At 35.1% G+C, this 22,165-nt stretch overlaps 1 protein-coding gene across 7 annotated transcripts in view; it reads left to right on the top strand.

The window, feature by feature from the left end:
- Positions 1 to 22,165, top strand: part of VPS13B (vacuolar protein sorting 13 homolog B) — a 416,489-nt gene that overhangs the window by 232,296 nt on the left and 162,028 nt on the right. For 5 of the 7 annotated variants that reach the window (XM_010709170.3, XM_019614165.2, XM_010709171.3 and 2 more), the window contains 5 exons: positions 6,392 to 6,563; positions 7,419 to 7,533; positions 9,134 to 9,275; positions 10,888 to 11,296; positions 15,247 to 15,358. In XM_010709170.3, the coding sequence (XP_010707472.1) occupies positions 6,392 to 6,563; positions 7,419 to 7,533; positions 9,134 to 9,275; positions 10,888 to 11,296; positions 15,247 to 15,358 (950 nt within the window). Of the gene's footprint in view, positions 1 to 6,391; positions 6,564 to 7,418; positions 7,534 to 8,528; positions 8,596 to 9,133; positions 9,276 to 10,887; positions 11,297 to 15,246; positions 15,359 to 22,165 lie in introns of all 7 variants that reach the window. The other 2 variants (XM_010709173.3, XM_010709174.3) reach the window with 1 other exon arrangement.

Below are 22,165 nucleotides of genomic sequence, written 5' to 3' on the forward strand. Positions count from 1 at the left end.
TTTATTTATTTATTTATTTAATAAGGGACCTAGAGTTGACAAAGTGTTTTACATGCAAGATTTGAACATTGCTTCAAAAGGAATGTATCATAATGCTAGATAGTATAAGTAAATTAAAAATGATATTAGTTAAGACAGAAAAGAAGAAAAAAAGATAAAAACAGGAGAAAAACTTTGCTTGAATCCTCACTGTTCATATGGCTGAAAGACTGACATAGGAATAGAGCTCATGTCCATCATCTCCATTTAGAACCCTCAGCCCAAGGTCCTCTGTCTGTGGCTGGGGCAGAAAAGCAGTCCAGAAAGAGGAGGGAGAAACATACTTGGAGAACTGGCAAGAAATAATGAAAGGAGCCACACTGTCTTCTCACTGTTCTTTTCTCACTCCTTTAGACAATATAAATTAAATAATGGGTAACTTAATCATTGACAGTATTTGTACAATACGTTTTCTTCTGTGGCCGTTGGCTGTTTCTGAACCTATTAAATATATTTCCTAGTACAAAAGTACCGTTAAGATTTTAATTAGTGCCATTGCTCATGTTTGGTTCCTTGAGATAAGGATTGTTGAGAAGTGAAAAATATGTGTATTTGAAACTTAGCTAATGTTTTCCCTTGCTGTTTTTGTTTGTTTGTTTGTCACTTAGTTTCCTTGTTTCCTTTTGCAAGCTTACTTATAATCACCATACTTTCCTTTATGTACTGTAATCAGGAAATCTGAGTTCTTTCTTCAGTGAGGGTAGAATAAAAAGATGACAGCCTGGTCATTTCTGCTGTCTTCAGCTATACTCTGGAATGCTTTGTTTTGCTGTAAGCCTTAGTCATAATATGAATGGACTTTATGTGAATTTATTTTCAAATGTGCGCAGTCTGCCATATGCATCTTACAGAGTACGGAGTCCTCTTCCGTACTTCAAGTACTATGCAGACCAGTATGGAAAATATGATCTGTTCTCTTTGTACTCTTTAAAATTCCAGTATTGCTTACTGATAGAGGCATATTTTGGTTGTTAGAAATTTGAAGGCACTTTATTTTCGCTTGTACTTAGTAGTAGTGTTGGAAGGAAGTTAGGTCTGTGTTGTTTCAATTAATAGATACAACCCTGTATTTGTAAATTATAACTTGTTTTCAGACTACTGTAAGAAAAGTATTTTCCATAGGGAGAATGGAGGGAGTAAAATATAAAAATGGAGTGCATCACTCACAGCTGCAGCTTGCAGCTACGTAACTTTATAGCCATATAACAGCAATGAAGCATATGGCGTAATTAATATGTATTTTACAGGTCTGACATAGGGACATTTTCCAAGAGTTGGGGAAATCTTTTTTATGTTTTATTTATCAGTTTGTATTTTGTTTTTATACTCCTACACTTTTTTATTTTAAAACTTTGATATCTAACTAACAAAATACTTTGCTATGATAAGTAGTATCTTTTTTTTAAACATTGGAGGTTTTATGATTGATGTTACTTTGTTCTTTGGGAGACAAATCTTGTTTTTTTTTTTAATTTCACTGCAACAGATTTGCTATAGATGAATAAGAAGAAAATTAACTCTCACTACTATTTGTATTAAAGACAGCAAAAGAAGTAATTTGTTTATATGGTCTGTGGATGATTTATATTTCAAGCTGTTTGTAATTTTTTCCATGCTGACAGGTTGATAGTGAATACCACGCTCCTACATGGATAAAGCTACGTAACTCACTGAATTTTACTCTGAGTGGTGGTAGGAAGAGACGCATCATCGAGGCTTAAGTACTGGAGGGATGGAAACAGTTAATCATTTTTACCATCCCTCCTTTGGAACAGCAAGAGCAAAGGTAGTACAGACTACAACAGGCCACTTGTTACTGTTTACTTAAGTACAAACAGTGGTAGAAGTGTTTAGTCCTTGGGGAAACTCAGTGATTGAGCAAGAACGCAGAAGTTATTTTGATAAGGCATAGCAGTGGTGTGGCCAAACTGTGATCATCCATGAGCTTTAGGCAGGCCAAGGATGAAGGCCTCACATGTTTGGTTCTTCCTGATGAACAAAGATAAATTCTGCTAAGAAAATAAACTTGGTATATTGGTCAATTTGCAACAATTGGCGAAAGAATTAAATTGTGTATTTTAGGACTTGGCATGAGAAGTTGTGGGAAAATAACTCAGTGTTTCTGACTCTGGCTTGATTTTTCTGTAGATCTGGAAACAGAGCAGAAAATTAATGCATAAACATATTTAACAATACCACGCTGGGTGCTGAAAATCCAAAAAGAAAATTGAAACTGCATGAGAAACAAGATCACTGTCTTTTCAATTCTGTTTTAGTTTTCAGTGCAAAAAAAAAAAAAATTCTAAGAATTTGAGCTTATTAAATAAACAAAACCAAAAACAAGTTAGTGCAGCTCGTTGTTTTTTCCCTGTGACTCTGCCCAATGGTTTTGGATGCAGTACCATTAACATAAATTTAAGAAGAAATGAATCCTTTTTCCACTTCTCAAAGGATAATCATGTAGCAGCTTCTGCCTCTGGAGAAGCCATCTGTATTGCTTTTGCTACTGACAGAGAGAATGGGCCAATTCAACTCTCTAGGTATGCTTGAATGGTAGAAAAACATGTGGATAACACATTGATATTGAACTGTTGAAGGAGGAGATAGGAGCCAGTAACCTTTGACAGAGACATGGTGATGAGCAGCTGGGGCTGTCTGTCGATAAGCTCTTCAGCTGGCACAGCTGCAAACAGAAGAGGTTATCTCTGCAGGCCTCAGCTTAATGCAGTTTTAGCTCTGTCATCAAGCTGGCTTGTGCAAGCAACAGAACACACAAGTGACATGGAATGCCAGATGGGCACGCAGTAACCCAAGTACAGAATTGGGGTACAAAGCTAAGTACAATTGAGTTGAGGCCCTGCTTGGGACCTGCAGGCCCTGTGGTCAAACAAGCTGTAAAACCGAACAACTGAAAGTCCAGGTGTCAGACCTCCCACTTACTCCGCTGTGAAAACAGTCCCTGGTGCTTTGATTCTGGCCAGAAGTTCACAGTTATTTTACTTCTGATAATGCTAACTTTGCAGATCAAGATGCTTATTTTTTTCCATGCTGCTGTTGTATAGAATCATAGAGTGGCTTGGGTTGGAAGGGATGTCAAGGATCATTAGTTTCCAACCCCCTGCCACAGGCAGGGTTGGCAACCGCTACATCAAGTACTAGATCAGGCTGCCCAGTTACCCACCCAGCCTGGCCTTTAACACATGCAGGGATGGGGCATCCACAACAGCCTCCACTTCACTCTTAGATGTGAAAACCTGGTTTACTTTTTCAAGTTCACATGCCTGTAGAGGAAATTTTGTTCTACATCTATACATCTATGTGCTACAGCATTTGAATCATTACATCTACCTTACATGCTACAGAAATTCATGTCAGAAATATTTGCAAATCAGACAGTCATAAGGACAAACATGTCTAGATTCATGCCAGCACAAGCGCAGCTGCAGCAGTACTAATGGAAACTGCAAACACCTTGGCCTCTTCTCCTCACCTCTGCATTTTTTGATAATAGGATGTCACAGATAGAGCACGTTCCAAATCATTATGTATGTAGAAAAGAAGAAAGCAGTTTTCAATGATGCCTGAGCCTGTAGCTTTGTTTTTGTTGTTTTTAAATAAACTTCACAGTTGTAATGGATTTGGAATTCATAGGGAACGTGTCCCCTAAAACTCAGTGTTTGCTACTTTTAAACATTCCTGAGTTAATTTTTCTTGTACATGTCTGGGTTTATGCTATATAGATGCAGTTCTTCAAGAATCTCACAAATATTGTTAAAAGCAACATTGTGCCAGAATTATCAACTGGCTAATACTTCATGAACTGTAGTACATCAATTAACATCTAGTGAAAAATAAGCTAAAAGAAAGTGTGGGAAAATGATTGCTTCAGTTTTTTACAGAGTAGTTATCTATATTGTCAAACCACTAAACAAAAACAGCTTTTTGTGGAGAAAAAAAAAAGTTAACAAAGTACATGAAACATCTGAGCACATAACATTGTGCAAATAGAAGGAAAAAATTATAAAATGTAAAACTTTCCATGGTAGCAGTATGTATTTGCTGTCAACCACACCACTTTAAATTTAATTTACTATTGTTTTCTTCTTTTTTAACTATCAGAAATGTAGAGATCTGCCAAAATTTTGGGAACTAAATTGATTTTCATAAAACAAGCCTTTTGGAACATGGCCAGTGAGAGAATGGATGTATGTATAGGGGGAAGAGGAAGCTCTCTCTCCTACTCCCTCCATCACAGTTGCTAAGTTACAATGTGGCAAATTAAATATGCCAGCAATACAAAAGAGAATGTAAAAAATGCTTCAAATTAAAAAAAAAGAAAAGAAAAATGCATAATGAATTTATAAAGTGAAAAAAAACAGACCAGCAAATCACTCCACAGCAAAGCAATACTGGCTTGATCTTTGACTTGACCAAAAACAAAGATATTAAATAAGGTTTAAATAGTATGGTTCCTCCCCTTCCTTGACCTCTCATCAACGACCTAGACGATGGCATTGAGTGCACTCAGAGCAAGTTTGTGGATGACACCAAGCTGAGCAGTGCAGTCGATACATTGGAAGGAAGGGAAGCCATCCCGAGGGACCTGGACAGGCTGGAGAAATGGGCCCATGAAAACCTAATGAGGTTCATTAAGGCCAAGTGCAGGGTGCTGCACATGGGTCAGGGCAATCCCAGGTATTTATACAAGCTAGGGGAAGATCTCCTTGAGAGCAGCCCTGTGGTGAAGAACTTGGGGGTCCTGGTAGACGAGAAGAAATCCTGTAGTTAAACTGTAGGCCTGAGTTGTTTAGAAATGGGATCTATCAATATAAAAGCTCCCATATGAGCTATTTGTTTTGGGATGAGTTCTATACATCTACAAAATAGATTACTAACAGAATTTCCATACTCACAGTCTTAGACTGCAGAATGAGTCAAGTCATGTCAGATTTTAGATTTTGCTACTGAATTTTTTTTTTTTTCCAGTGCTGATGTGAATGCATTTATAGGTTTTTTTGCCTGTCAGGTTAAAGTTGATTCAGTCAAACTGTGCAGTGCCTTCTGTGTAGGCTTTGATTGCAGGATGTCTTCTGCATAAATCATCATGGTTATTCATTAGATAAATCTCAGAATTCCCAAGTATGTAGTTCATTGTGATTCATAATCCTCAAAACAAAACCTTCATTAAAATTTTGTGTGTTTATTGATCTGTAGATCTTAGAAACAACTTGATCTCAAGGAATCAAGGTGGCAATACATTTCTCTTTCCCATTTGTGCTTGAATAATGAAGGAAACTTGCAACACTTAGTGGGGTTGGAAGACCAGATGCTGATGGATTTTTAGTGGCTTCTGGTTGACATTAGTGACCTATGTGCCCATTGCATTGAGCTGAAGAGTTGTAAATCTAAGAACTAACGAGCAATTATATGTTTGCATCTTTTTTTCTCTCTGGTTGCATTAATTTCTGGCAAAGGAAAGATCTGGTGAAGTCATCTTGTTAGTAAATTTTTCAGTTGTCCCATGAAGAATTATCAGAAGTTAAGTGCTGATCTCTGATAGGCCTTTCTAACAAGTTCTTCAGTGCATCTTTTGTATGTCTCTTTTTCTCTCATATGTCTTTCATATGTCTCTTTTTCTGAAAATATAAGCTCTTGTTTGTTGAGCCTTTAGTACTCTAGGGAATGAGCAAAAATTATTGGTGGCTCAGAAGCTTCTACAAGCTCATTTATCAAGATATCTTTTATTTAAGAATATTGCAAGTGACAATCAAAATTTTAAACAACAGAAATATTTAAAAAGTTGTGATTAAAACATTTCCAGTTTTTTCACAAGGCTATTGTTTGGCAAAATCATTTTCCCAAGAAATTACAAGAAAACATATAGAAGAAGGGGGAAAAAAAAGCGTATGTAGTACACAAGTGCCATTCTGAGCTATTCTCCTTTTGGTATCTCTAAAACCTCATCTTTTGCCCTCCAGATGTGCACAAGCCTGCTTATCTCCTTTTCTTATTGTATTTCAGAATATTCCTATCAACCTTAATTTTCATTAGTGTTCCTGGTATGTCACTAGTGTAAACTAATGAGGACATTCCTCTAGACCAAGTGGAATAAAGTCATGTAATGTCACAGTTTTATCATATAATCTTGGCCAAATTCACTATCTCTTCCTGATTTTATTCCCCCGACATTCAAAAATTGCTTAATTTCAATACACAATCAGTGAGTCTGCTTGTATTTACGTGTACATTTATATGGTTTGTCAAGTCTACATCAATTTTGATGGAAGAAAAGTAGGCACTGATAAAAAGCAAATACTTTTTTTTTTTGTTAGCCATTGCTTCTGTTTTATAGGGTGATTCTCTTCAGGGTGGTGATGACTCTCCTTTCTCAGACTCTATTACACTGGAACAAACAACAAGTAATATTGGAGTCTCAAGTGGACGTGTCAGCCTGTGGATGCAGTGGATGTTGCCAAAAATTACTATAAAATTGTTTGCTCCTGACCCTAGAAATAATGGCACAGGTATTCAACATTTTTTCCCTTATTTATTATTTTAAATTTTGTACAGTATTTCACAACATGATATTAGATATTCAGTACATTTATTGGTAATATTAGTATTAAATTGGTAATGAGTCAGTTATTTTACTTAATAGAAGACTGCATTTATTGTCTCAGTAGTAATTATACTCCATTTTTATATTATTTAGTAGCATATTTTGTGTGTGTCCATCTATAGACATTTGCACGGATATTTTCAAATTGAAATTGAGCATAATCATCATAGTATAATCCTTAAGGTCATTAGAGGTTTTTGTCTTTATATTTAAAAGAGAAATAGGTGGTACACGATTACCTATTTTTCTTCTTCTTCTTTTTTTTTTTTTAGATTGCAGTTTGATTATCATCAGGACAGTCATTGAAGGGAACTTGTATTTTATAAATGTATATCAGGACTGTTTTTGCTAGGAAACACTCCCTATAACAGTTAACTTTGCTAATCATGTAACTGAAAAAATGAGAAGGCTAGTGATTAAGTTAATTTTCAAAGAGATGTACATAAACACTTGATAAAAAATAATAACATGACAGAAAGAAATCTCAAGCGTTACATATCTTTGTATTTTTTGCAGGAGTTATGAAAATCTGAACAAAAAATTCTATAGATGAGTCTCTACACATTTTTTAAAAGAAAGTTTTTTATTACAGTATTTTCTTCTGATTCTTCTCAGCATGACAATGAATGAAATCATTCTTTATGACAAATCTCTGAGTGGAGAGAGCATTATCCTATATATAAACTTTGGTGTTCCATGTTTATACCTTGCTTATGAACTTACAAGTATTGATGGTTTTAATTTCCTTTGGCTATTGCAGAGGTTTGTGTTGTCAGTGAGTTAGAAGATCTCAGCGCATCGGTGGATATGCAGGATGTATATACCAAAATCAAATGTAAAATAGAGAGCTTCAATGTTGACCATTACAGAAACAGGTAATTTCTGGGAGTTGTATGATTATGAATTCAGGCTGAAGGATGAATGATGTTTTTTTCTCTTGACTGTTAACTTGAATTTAAGGTTATTGTTGAATTTCTTTTAAATGAGATTGATTTTGATTATGTGAAATGTTGATATCTAAAATGCATTTTCTTGAAATTATAGCCAGTTCCAAAGAAATATATGTAAATCATTACATGTTAGTGTATGCATTTGTTACTCTGTTGATCCTTATAACAAAAGCATTAATTTTTACTAAACTTCTCAATCAGAATTCCTTAAATACTGTTGATGGCACATGAGTTTTAGCAAATTGCCGATGTTGAGTGTTTTATGATGCTGTATTTTTGGATATTAAAAAGCATTTTATACAAATGAAGCTACTTATTTTGACTGTGGTTCAGCAACACTATAATGCAGGCAACTAAGCTGGTTGTCTGTATGTCACCAATGTTAACCAATATGTCATGAATGTACATCTAGGCTAGGTAGCTAGAACTACTGAATGTCTTGCCACTCAGCAAGGTTTCTTTTTTGCAGCACCAACGTAAGTGTTTTCAGTGAGCATCCAAATGCAGTTCGGTAGAGATACTACACATTCCACCTTGTAGTGCATATGACTATGAGAATGCAACCTAAGAGATACCAATGTAATCTTTCATCAGCTGTTTTATTGTTTGCCATTTTAAAATTTAATTGATTATGCTATAAGAGACAAAAATTAAGCAAGCTGCTTTTTGCACATGCTCTGTGGATAACCTTGGAAGAGGATTGCCTAAAATGTTTCAGCTTGGTGGTGTCCTTGTTCATTAAAGTTATCTTGAAGGGTTTGGGTTTTTTTGTTGTTGTTTTTGGGGGTTTTTTGCTTTACAAAAGTTACTGTTTTCAGTTACATTTCATAATCTCTTCAGAATACCCTTTCCTGTCATTAAATTTCTTTGGACTAAAGCCAAAAGCAGAGAACAGATAAGGTGAATGTTCTGTCTTCCAGGCCAGGGGAAGGCTGGCAATCAGCAAATTTTGAAGGGATCTTTCTACAGTGCAGAGAAAAGATTTTGGTGAGATTTCTTTAGTAAACTAAGGTGCTTACCTGAAAAATTCTTCTGAAGCGACATAGTTTTCTTTATTCTTTTATTTGTCAAAAAGAGTGATTACAAGAATTATTGTACAAAGCAACATTTGAATTCTTAATAATTATTTTTTTCTAAACAATACTGCGAATTTATAATGTATTTGAAAAGAGCTTTTCTTTCACAGTTTCATTCTTGTAATCATTCTTGTACCGATTCTAATGAAATTGTCTATTGAATGTGGAGGGGTCAGTCCATTTTCTTTTTTGCAGGATTCTGTTACATTTTCTGTGTCTTCGCATCCTGCAATATCTCGTCTTTTCATATAACATTTTACAGAGTTTCTTTTCATATCAATTTTTTGTCATCTAATTGAATTTGGGCATTTTAGGAAAAGGTATGGAATAGACTTTGTCTTGCCGTTACATAGAACTGTGCAAGGATAACATAAACTTTTTTTTGCTTATAGCAAATTAAAAAATATATATATTTTTGTCTTCCACTCTTCCATGCCTTGTTCCTTAAGCCTTGGGAAAGATTCCTGGTCTCTGGGGCAATATGGAGGTATATTCCTCTCCTGTACTGACAAGCTGAACAGACGTACCTTGTTGGTTCGACCCATCAGCAAGCAGGACCCTTTCAGCAATTTCTCTGGCTTCTTTCCTTCTGTAAGAATCTTTTTAATTTTTTTTTTTGTACAGGACTTCCACTAATAAGTACTAGTTGGGTTAAAGATAATTAAAAATCTCAGTGTAATCTAAATTGTTTTGTACTCATTGTAATTGGATGTACTGATTATATCAGTTGTATTATTTCCCTCTTAACCTTCATATTTTGTAATAATTATTAGTCAGTTTTGACTAGATGTGGGAATGAGGGTTGATGGTTCACAATGCAGTGTGTATCTGCAGTCCGCTGAAGTAAGTGGGATTCCTTGATATTAAAAGTAAGCACATGCAGCACTGTGTGTTCATACTTAACAACCAGTACTGAACACTGCATTTTGTTCATGTAATTCTGATGTATGTTTTGGCCTTTAAGTAGTTTGTATTACTGCCATATACTTTTGTGCAACCTTTTACAATTACTTTATATAATTATGATAATGCAACATTAACAGTTGCGTATTTGTGTCTTTCTTTTGAATATTTGGAACACTGTGTGGCAGTTACAAATATGTCAGTGTGAGATATTAAAAACCCATTTTTCTTGTTGGTTCATCCTTGAAAGACTTTGATATATACTGGAATTGGCCCCTTTAAGTTGACAAATGAGTGACTGCTGAGAATTTTTTTTTATGTTAGTGGAAGTTCTGTGTGGTCTGATTTATTTTCTTCATGAATACTGATTGGCAATATTTTCTTAGTCTGTTTGTTTCAGGTCTTATAGGAAATCTAACTTAATCATTTGTTCTAATCGACTTAATAATAAAAAAAAACAGTTTTTCAGCATTTAAGCTATGGATTCTATTTATTTAAAAGAGGTGTATTATTAATGAGGTTTAAATTGCATTAAATTATTTTTAATCAAATTTGAAGATGCTGAAAAAACCAACTGCTTGCAAAATGTAGTTGCTTGTATTTGTGCTCATGTGATTGTGGCTGAGATTTGAACAACTGCATAGAGTTCTATCAAATATTTTTTATGTTCTTAAAATAATAATTTTCCAGTTTATTTTTAATTGTTATTTTATTTTGCACTCACTGGACATGTATAATTGATATTCAGAAGATTTCCAGAAGTAATAACAAGCTGAATAATAACCAACTGAATTTATAGAGTAATTGACTATGGATGTCTTTTATATTCAATGTTGATGAAGTTATCTCAACATCAGAAGGTTGCTTTAGCACCTATGGTGTTTGCACATTTAGAAAGGATGATGAAAGGGAATAAGATTTGCGATTTGCTTCTAAAATATATAAAGTGGAAAAAATATATATATACATATATAATTCTGAATAATTATTAGAAAATGGTTGATAAATTTAGACTGTCATGACTATGGGCTTTTTTGTCTGACTGCATTTGAATTTCACACAACATAAATTGTCAGAAAATAAAAATATAATTACTTATACTTTTAGCTGACAGTGTTGTGAATTATGGACATACTGTGGGATGAAATATCCATTTAAAAAAGAACTTTCTTTTGGGATTCAGAGAGAATGGAAAGTAGAAAATATGGAACCTTCAACATTGTAACTAACAGAGTCTTAATTGATGTTGTATGTTTTGCAGCAGGTTGGAATTTTGTTTTATTTTTTTCCTTTGAAACAGGCAACTGCAAAACTTTTAGATGGCTCACACCAACAACATGGATTTCTTTCTCTAACTTATACAAAAGCTGTGACAAAAAATGTCCGGCACAAACTGATCTCAAGAAATGAACGAAGAACATTCCATAAGCTATCCGAAGGTCACACTGATGGTTCTCCTCACTTTCTTCACGAGATCCTTCTGTCTGCTCAGGCTTTTGATGTGGTTCTCTGTTTTCATTTGCTTAATGCAATTGCAAGCATTTTTCAAGCCAGGCTGCCAAGGAGTCAAAAGGAGAAAAGAAAATCACCAGGTCAGCCTATGAGGACTCATACTCTAACTTCCCGCAACTTGCCGCTGATCTATATCAACACTGGTGTTATAAGAGTCTTCTTTCCCAAAAATGAGGAAGATCATCATAATGCAGAAGGTACAGTATTTTATGTTAGATAGTTTTGATACTCAATCTTGTAGGGAAAAACATAACCTTAGTTACCTTGTTGACCTTACTATGTTGATATTTAGCATGTTTTCTTGGGTCTTCAGAATCTTAGGGGGCAGAGGTAGGAAAATAGTCATTCATCCTAGCTCTGTCCTGAGCTGCTGAAAAGCATTTATGTATTTATGTGACCTTTGCTTTCCTAGTACTACGTAGTTTGATGTTTCAAATGTGGTTACTAAGGAGAAAAAAAGTAAGTTGTGAAAAGAGGAGAGAATGCAGTTCTGCTGCAGTGATTGTTTTGTCAATTTTTATTATTCTGGTGCAAGTGCAGTCTTCTATAGATCTCCTGTTCCAGTAGATTACAAGCAGACAATCTTAGGTCTCATGTAAGCTGGAACCTTGAAAAACATTAAATAGTGGAGCAGATTTGATATTCTATTTCATTTTATTAATTTTCTCCAAAATGATTTTCGTGATTTTGACCAACAGATGATGCAGTTTATCATTTGCTTAGGAAGTTTTAGTTGAAGGTACCGAGATTCCTGTATGTAAGAAGCTTTCAGTTATTTACAAAATTGTGGGCAATGTAAACTGTTCTTTTAAACAACATTAATTAGTTGTTAATCAAACAAAAGATTAGTTAATCTTTTGATCCATGAATAATACATTTATTCTTTCAAAAAAGTATTTGCCTGTCATACATAAAATATATTTGCGTTACTATTACAGACTTTGTGTATGAATAAACAGTTGCTGAGGCTAAAAGTACACCTAGTAACAGCTAGAGGGATGTAAACTTCCATTAGCAACAGTTCTTCTAGAGATTTTAAAAATTCTAAAAAAATCACCTACATCCTATGGGTATGTTTTTAGGAACCATAACGAGACATAAGGGTTGACTGTGTTACGCACCATGGACATATGCTGCAGAAAGACTCGTTCATCATCTATTGATTAGGAGAGTTTTTTAATCCAAGAAAACTTGCCCAATCCAAGGTGTGATTGCTGATTTATAGGTATGGAAGCACTGACCTCAGTTTGTCTTTTAATCCCTTTGCCTGCCATTCATACCTTATACCTAGTTAGCCATAGCTAAGAAAACTATTGCCTGCCCCTCAAAAAAACCAACCAAACAAAAAAAAAAAAAACACAAATAATTGTGATTTATGTATGAGACTAGAAAACATTTTTATTTGTGTAGTTCAAATCCCAGCTTGCACAATGACCCCAAACACTACAAAATAATAAAAATTGTACATTTATTTTTCTCCTCAGCAGCATACACACAAACATGCATGAATGCATCCGCACAATTTTATAACACTTTAGATCCATGCTTTTTGCAGCAGCACCAGCTTATCTTCTTTTTCTGGTAGACTTGAGGGCAACGGTATGTCCTCAGCAATACGCAATGCTGGTTTCCATCAGCTTGATTTAATACAGCAAGTGGCGTTTCAATAAGAAATAAGAAATACTGCATGGCAGCCGCTATAAATAAAAAAAGTAAAACTGCAAAAGAATTGATGAGAAGCACTAAAGGCAGGGAAAGCCCGCATCTGGCTGGTTTGGAGAGAATAAGAACTTTTTTCCGATATGTACTAGGAGTAAAATATCAGAAATCACTAGAAAGGACGTGATAAATTTGTTGATAGTGATAAAGAAAAGATGGCATACCAAATAAACGTATGTCCTGCATTTGTAGAAGTGATATATCCTTGTCACATGAGCATGACTCTCTGCTTTGAAGTCGTCATAACATGTGGTGTGTAACATCCTCCTTGCTTACTTTTAAAGAGTTTCAAATTGGTCAGACTGAATAACTTGTGTTCAAGGATCTTGGTCTTCAGAGGTTAATTTTTAACATGCGTTGGCATAGCACGTTTTAGACAGCCGAAGGTTACCTATTAAAATGAGATGTGTGATGTCCAAATAAAAATAAGGTAGTTTTATTGCTCTCCTTGGAGAACATAAAGGAAAATCTATCATACGTTCAGTTAATAAAGAATTACATTATATTTATTACATGATAATAAATATTGTTTTATGGAAAATTAGTCTTGTTAAACACATCTGATTTCCATTTTATGATGGTTACTATTCTAGTCGGTAAAGTGTTCACAAAGATTTGATATGCTTAGACTTTCCTAAGGAGTTTCACATTGTCTGATGATATTCTATATATCCCCGTACAATGTCTGTGGAAATATTAAATGCATTAAAAATAGTTAAAGATCTTAATAAAAATATCAGTTGGAATGAGTAAGTGAAAGATGTATTTAATGTGAAAGTAAATATTAAGTCATAGCTGTAAGAATTTCCCTGGAGATATAATGTTAATGACTCAATAGGCCATGTATCTGGATAATTGAACTTACAGCACCGCTTGTAGAAAATATGCTAATTCTTCAAACACTTAAGTTGTGTAGAAGATTTATGCAGTTCCTTCAAGACAGAACTCCTGAAAAGTGGTGCCTGAATAACCAAAGGGGCACGGTGAACTTACTGAAACAAAATAAGGGAGATGGTTCTATTTCTGCATGTGGCAGATGATGGAATATATCCAATTTGCTTTCTGTAATAAAAATGAGTATTGGTAAAAGTGGAGAGGATGCTGACAAGATCCAAAACCATTATTCAAGTATTGAAAGAAGCCCTACAATGAAGGGTTAAAAGAACATATTTTAGGTTAGCCAACATAAGACTGGGATGAGTGTGTAAAACCAAGTGAGATTGTAACAGACATACTTGGGTCTGTAAGGTTTTCCTAGATTGTATTTCAACTGGGCAGTGTGGGCATTTTTCCCCTCAAAGTTTTAAATATTCATAATGACTGAGATTATTAGCTATAGTAAGTAGAAAAGAAAATATGTGCATAAATAAATACATAACTATGTACAGAAATGATCTACATCATTCCCATATTTTGAAAATCTAATGGAAGAACACATGAATTGATGAATGGAGATATGGATTCAACACATGCCCAGGTAGGTGGTGGAGTCACAGTCCCTGGAGGTGTTCATGAAACATGTAGATGTTGTACTGATGGACATGTTTTAGTGGGAAATACTGGTGGTAGGTGGATGGTCAGACTGGATGACCTTAGAGGTCTTTTCCAACCTTGGTGATTTTATGATTCAGCGGCTTAGATCACCACTCATTATATACCAGTTGAAAATTTTATTTCTATATAATATTACCAGTGATCAATTTGTACACATGGCTGAAATTTGAATATGAAGAAGTGGAATGCAGAGACCTTTATTTTTGAAGTAGATTGGTTATGGACATGGAATTTACTGTTTTGTTCTAAAATATAGTTCATTCCGCACGTGGCCTGTTTCAGATTCTGTTGTTTCAGAGCTTCTGTGTTGCAACTCATACCAAATGCTACTGGGATGTTTACACTATAATATCCTGCAGGATGATTTTTTTTAACCTGTGAAGGATCTAGGCCCATTTAAAAAATGGTGGATGATTTAACGTGCATGGTAAGCACTTTAAATCAGCAGGCAATTATTAGAGAAACAGATCACATGGAAGTCTCTGGGATCAATTATATTTTGGAAAAAAATATAAAAAAAAAGAAATGAAAAATAAAGCTATTAGAGAAAAAAGAAAATCAAAGACCAGAATTTAGTGTGATAAAACTTTGTTTAAATGACAGTACTTCTGTCATTTATGTATCACAGCAACACTATTGACTTTACAGGTGGGTGCTTTCTGGGAGTGGGGTTGTTTTCAGTTGATTATTTGTTTGTTTGTTTTTGTTTGTCTTTCATTTATTTTTTGCATTAGTTATTGCTCCCAGGCAGAACCAAATCTTTGGCATACATTCTTATATAGATATTTTCTAATATGTGTTTTTTAATAATTTTTCCTTGCTATGTGCACTTGACTTTGAATCAAACACATATTTTCTTTTCTCCTTACTACAGCTAATCCAGCAATTAAAGAAGACACTTTGGTTCTCAAAATTGGATCTGTCTCTATGGCTCCCCAGGCTGACAACCCTCTCAGTAGAGCAGTGCTCAGAAAGGACATTTATCAGTGAGTGTTGGGGGAAGGGTTTGGTTTTTCATACTCTCAAAAAAAAATCATTTTGAAAGAAGTTAATTGATCAATAAAATGGGTACGTGCAGCTTGTAAAAATACTTTTCACATACAATCTTTTGATATTCAAAACCAGGTTTTTCTGATTTTCTTCACTTGTGGGCTTTCAAATCCATTTAGACAAATCGAGTTCTTCTGTGAAGTGCTGATGAATAACAGAATTTAAATGTCAAGTCATTATGAAGCTTATGCTCACAGATGAGAACATTTTCAGAGGCTTTCTTTTAATCAGCTACCAAGTTCACCTAAAAGAAAAGGATTTTCTAAGTTGCTATAGAGTTTGAAGAAGATAGATCTTAATAATATAAATGGTAAACATACATTCTAACTGTAAGATTCTTAACACCATGTAGATCAAAGCTGTAAAGGAAAGCAAACTTCTAAGGAGCTCTTTCCCAGTAAATATACTTTCTGTGAAAATGTCATGCTCTGGATTGTGTCACTAAGTATGTGCAAACCACACTAATCATATATAGGCAGCAAAACTGGTGAACATATGTAATCAACATGATAAAAGTAATATATGATCCTCAGTAGAATTGGCACTGTTGCCAGACATGAAAGTATGGTTGCAAATAATACCAAGTGAGAAAAGTCACAGAAATACAGATGAACAAGTGTCTTATACTTCCCGTTGGTCTGTTTTTCAGATGTGGCAATATTTTTAACTACTTCATAGTGCTCTTCAATGGAAATTACAAACATCAAAATTATTTCCCAGCAATAAAACGTTTACTGCCTTGAAAATGACAGCGAGTTTTACTTTTGTAAAGACCAGGATTTTTTAGGAGACCATGAAGTGTTTCCAGTTTCTTTTCAGATTCCTTAGAAGTTGTAAAGTAGTCATTTTCTTCATATCTCCATTTGGAAATGTTTAAAATGTTGTATTTGCTTGTATGTTTACTTATAGTAGCTTAGTAGCATACTTTTTCTTTTTTTTTTCTTTTTTCTTTTTTTTAAATTAACCTTATATCTATTGTATTATTGAGCTTTCATGAAACAAATCTTAGAGCATGGCACCAACAGTGGGTTCTGGGTGGTAAAGCCCGATCCAAATCCAACCATCAGTATGCCCATAAATATCAGATCTTCCTAACATTTGTGCAGGCTCTCTTTGCTTTTGCCCTGCTCCTCTATGAATATACTCACATCTGCTTTCTGCTTTGAGAGGTGCAAAACTAAACGTAGGTTCCATTCTTCTCATTACAACTAAAAATTTGTCAGCAAAATCTCCTGTCATAAAGTGGAATCTGCAAGCTCCAGCTATACTAAAGTAGTTTCTGTCATCTAGGGAAACTGTACTGATCCTTCTGTAGGTATTACTAGTCAGTGAGAAAGCAACAGGAGGGATGCCATTTACATCAAGGTCAATGGAGCTCTGTCAGTTAATGTTTTTGACTCTGATACCTTTGCTGCTCTGGCTTTACCTGAAGTGCTGATATTTCTTTGTTTTTCAAACTAGAAACCTCACAACTGCTTAGAGGTTCTGCTCCCCTTTTGCGTTATGGGTCGTAGGGTCTTACATATATATAAACGTTCTGGATTAGATTTTGCAGTGTATATTTGCTTTTCATAGTTTTATACAATTACAACATTTAGTTTTTTACAATTACAATATTTAGTTTTTTACAATTACATTGCAGTCCTCTATTAGAAACTAAAGCACTGAATTGGTAAAGCTGAAGTAAGTGCTTGGCCACAGATGTCTCTCATATAATGGTTACTGTTTTCTTCATGACCAGCCTCATGTCATGCTTCTTGTGTCTTTTTCTGAGAAACATCTACCATTTTCAGAAATTTCCTCTAGCTGTTCAGTGAGTGTTCTTCTCTGTTCTGAGCAGCTGTCAAATGACTCTTATCTTTGTTCCTTCAATTATCCAATTATACTAGCATTGGTGTTTTTAGTATACTGTGATGAAGAGTGTCAAGTTACTTTGCAGGATTTTATGACACAGTGTTGAAGTTGGTAGTGGGTGGTCTTTTGTTCTGGGGAAGAGGGTTACTATTTTGATTTAAGTGAGATTCCGCATTTTTTAGCAATATCAGTGAATATTTCGTATTATGAAATAGTAAGATTCCAATTCATTGTTAAAAAAAAGTTTTTATAATTGCATACTCTTTGATCCAGAGCACACTGTATTTACAGAAGCATTGTTGAAGATGCCCTTTCATTTTCTTATGTGATAATCACTGCTTTTTGAGCAGTGGCGTTGAGTTCATTTAACATTTTGACATTTTTTCTTCAGAGAACTAGGTAATGCAAAGATCTTTTTTACTGCTAGGGCAGGCCATACAATCTATATCCAAGAGAGGGGAAAAAAACAGTGGGATATTTTTATCATATGAGCCCTATGTTAGTATTCCTTTCGCCAAATACTATTTTTTATATGTTATGTTTTTAACCTGCTCACAGTACATAATACTGGACAGCAGAAATGCATAACTGGAAACTTGTTGTATAAATACATGCTTAAAAATCACATAGTTAAAGAAATACACCCAAACAATGTTTAACTCCTAAATTTTAGTGAAATATTTCATAGTAAATATCAACAGAGGTACAGTACTCAGCTTTAGAGGCTCTTAAAAACCCCTTACGGCAGCCTGATGATTACTGAAGAATTAGCTGCTACAGCAGTCTAATAAGCCCAACATGTCATCTTCTCTCTTTTTCCAACCTCTTTTCTCCTCTAATTTACTACTGCTGCTTATAAAAGAATAAAAGAAAATAAATTGTTTTCTGAACCACTGTCTTTACAGTGTTTCTGGAGTTGGGATACAAACTTAATTTGCATTGTCCCTTTGGTTTGAACATTCTTCTGTTTAGGTCTGAACTACAACCACATGCAATTAATGTCACTTTAGTAGTGTTTCATGAGAAAGAAGAATTTTTATGTCTTATTTAGAAACTATTTTTTTAGGAAAGGCTAGGAAATTTCTTAATGGATAGATAGAATTTACAAATATATTTTGAAGCTGTCCCATAAATTTGTACATGAAAAACTGAAAGTACTCATTTAGCGTTAACAGAGTATCAGTGCATTAAAGGTAAATCTAGTATGGACATTTTAAATGAAACGAGGCCCTGTGAACTGAATGTCTCCGTCTGTGTCTTAGAAAAAATAGCCTACTTGCTTGACTTGGAGAGGGAAGTAAATAGAAAATGGAATGTTGGAAAAATCATGTGTCCTATAAGTTTGGGCACAAATATTTTTTCAGGTGATTATTGAAAGTTAGAACTTTATTAACATAGTAAATTCAGATTTTTTTTACTCTATAAAAATTAGTTTTAAAATAACTATTTCCACTATCAGAAAATTATCTAATTTTTTATACCTGCTAATAGACATAGTAAACAAAGATACACAAATCATAACAGTAGATAGAGGAGTCGTAAAAGAAATACAGCTACACTGTACTGATCCTTTTCATTCTTTTTTTTTTTCATCCTAAATCCTGGAAGCTTGTGAGTTTTCAATGATTCATCCTGAATTTATGATTCTTAATCCCCAACTAAGGTGTGTTTGTCTTCAACAATCACGACTGGAATTGAATATTCTTGTCAAGAGTCTGCCAGTTTTGTGGAGCAGAATCAGGGGGTCTTGAGACAGGGATGGGGGAGCAGAGTGAAGGAGATTTTGGATGAGCATGCAGATGACGCAGTTGCCTAGCCTGGCCAAAGAGAGAGCAGAGTAGTGAATTGGAACTGTGAAGTCAGAGTAAACAGAATTCCTTCTGAGCTAGTGAAGGAGGCAAACAAATTTTTTGCCAGTTTCGGCTGGCCAGATCTGGAACTGGGGGAAATGGCCAGTTTTTAAGAGATTTGACAGAACAGAGAAAGTTTCTTAGTAGCTGTAAGGATTTCTTTTAAAACTCATGTACTTACATATTTATGCAGAAAGGGCATGAAAGCAACTGTATGTCTGAGTCTGCTGAAGTAAAATGAAAGGGAAGCTCATGCCTTTATCCAGATAACATGCTTCGCAGATTATTCAGACCTGTTTGCTAGTCACTTGTCCGTCCCACTCCCTTCCCCCCCCAAAAAAAAGAGGAAAATAACAGGCTTTTGTTGAATCCAAAGCAATTCAGCTCAGAAGATCCTTCTCTGTGTGTGGAGATGGTTGCAGAAAACAAAGCAGCATCTCCTGGGGTAGCTCCAAAGAGCCGTATTTCTGTCTTTGTGTGTCTTCATGTGTTTTCCCTTTGTCATTTCCTCAGTTCTTTCTCCTTTAATAAAAGTGACTAATGTGCAGTATCAGCGTGAATAAATTATAATGCTTTAAAGAAGTGGAACTAATCAAATGTGTCTGTAGTCATCTTAGCTAGTTTTCTGCTCAATTATCTCACATTCTGTCTTTTGTCACCTTTTTAGATTACAACAGTATTTTTCTGTATTTAGGACCAGGGCTTAGTGTTATCAGTGGAAAAATAACATAAACAGGACTGAATATTTTAAAAATTCACACGTTGGGATTTTTAATAGCGAATAAAACTTCCTGCTACGATAGCAGCAGGATTGGACAGTATAGATAGGAAAGTCATAGACTTACAGGATATCATGAGTTGGAAGAGACCCACAAAGGCCACTGAGTCCAACTCCCAGCTCCACACAGGACACCCCGATTTCCAATCCATTGTCTGAGAGTGCTGAACTCCGGCACTCGGGGCCGTGCCCACTGCCCTGGGCAGCCCTCTGGTGCAGACCCTGTCCCTGACCCCCACCCGCCCCTCCCCTGACGCAGCTCCATGCCGTTCCCTCGGGCCCTGGTGCTGTCACACAGAGCAGAGCTCAGTGCTGCCCCTCAGCTCCTCTGCTCTGGGCTGCATAAACACAGGGGGCCTTAGCTGCTTCTTCATATATCTCACTCTCCACACCCTTCCCTATCTTCTTAGCCCTTTTTTGGATACAGTTGTCCTGGTGGCTGCCAGGGCACACTGCCGGCTTGCATTCACCTTGCCATCACCCGGAACCCCCATATCCCTTTCTGTGGAGCTACTCTGCAATCTCTCATCCCCCAGTCTGTACGTATATCCAAGGTCGTCCAATCCTAAGTGCAGAATTAGTCACTTGCTCTTCTTAAATTGCATGCAGTTGGTGGTTGCCCAGCCCTCTAATCTTTCAAGATCCCTCTGCAATGTCTCTCTGCCCTGGAGGGCGTCAACAGCTCCTCCCAATTTTGTGTCATCCACAAACTCGCTAAGTTATACCTTTAATTCCCAAATCCATGTCATTTATAAAACAGTAGGAGAATGGATGAAAAAAACTCCTTAACAGGACTCAGTAATTTTGTTACTCTGACTAAAAAGAAGAGGAAATACAGCCATAGTTTGCTTAAAAATGAGAGAGTTTGCAGCTGAAATTGTGATGACATCTAATTGTGTGTCAGAATAAAAGCCTCATTTGAAAATATTAATGTGCAAATTATCTGCTCAGTATAGGTTACGTACAGTCATCCCCTGAATGATTAGTTTTTGCAAACTGACATGAAATGTTAAATAATAGAGTTTTAGAGAATATCCATGGACAAAATGATTGAAATAAATTTCACTCTGTATTACATAAAGTCCCATTAATTGAGTTTTTTAAGGGAAAAAAAAAAGGATAACAGAGTACAGATAATATAGACTGAACATGTTGAAAGTCTCGCTTATAAATTGCTGAATAAGTATTACCTAACTATCAAGTTTGGGAGATTTAGGTGACAGAATTACAGACGTTACTCAGCTTGAGCAATGAAGAATCTAATTGTTGTCCACTTTCTGGATTCATCATTTTTGAGATCCAAGGATTTCATTCATGTCGTACATCAAAGCTTAATAGTCCAGGTTTGAATGTTCCATGGTCATTTTCATGTGTAGATCTTTCATAGATCAAAGCATAATGCTGTACTTAGACTGTTTTCAATTTGTGAATGGAAAATGGAAATTCTTTAGTGCCCCACCACCCATAAAATTACATGTGAAGAATATAATCTTGAAAATATAGCCATAAATTACTTAGGATTGTTTTCTTAAAACTTTCCATTAGTGCAAATATTCTTCTGTTGTAAATATATCTCATCTACTGTTTTTCATTTTTGTACTTCACCATCTTCCACTGCTTTGTAAGTCTCAAACATTTGCAAATAAGTAGCAATTTTGTTTCTCCTATATCTGCTCTCTATCTTTATTTCACAGAGCTGTATCTAGAACATACCTGTAGTATTCTAGTAATACACATAGTTGGTTAACAAAAGTCCTTCAGTGAGAATAGGACTAATAAACAATTTTGTGTGTTTGTGCTAATGGTGCTGGAGTGGGATGAAGGAAAGAATGATGGAAGGAGTTTATGCAAGAAATGCATGCATAGCCCACAATCTGTGGAAATCTTTTTTTTCTTTCAAATGTGGTTTGGAAAATCAAATGTTTTTCAAAACTTTTCAATAGCACCCACATCTATAAGCATCTTCTCTTCAGAAACATTTTTTGTTCAGTATTAAATTACCATGAGCCGTATTTATATTTGTAAAACCATGCCTTTAAATTATTTTTTTTTAAAAGCTTGGATTTTCTACATGCAGTTCTTCAAACTGTAGTATGACAAATAAGGTTAATTCTTTGCTTTGTTTTTCAAACCAATTTAATTTTTAAAAATCTTCCATTTTTGCATAGAAGCTTCATATTCAGATAAGTAGGTGGTTCTGAGAATATGTGCCTAATAGGAATCATTACCTTTTAAGAGCTGATTATTTAATAAAGATTAAC

The sequence above is a fragment of the Meleagris gallopavo genome, chromosome 3, assembly GCF_000146605.3.
Source record: "Meleagris gallopavo isolate NT-WF06-2002-E0010 breed Aviagen turkey brand Nicholas breeding stock chromosome 3, Turkey_5.1, whole genome shotgun sequence".
Classification (NCBI taxonomy): domain Eukaryota; kingdom Metazoa; phylum Chordata; class Aves; order Galliformes; family Phasianidae; genus Meleagris; species Meleagris gallopavo.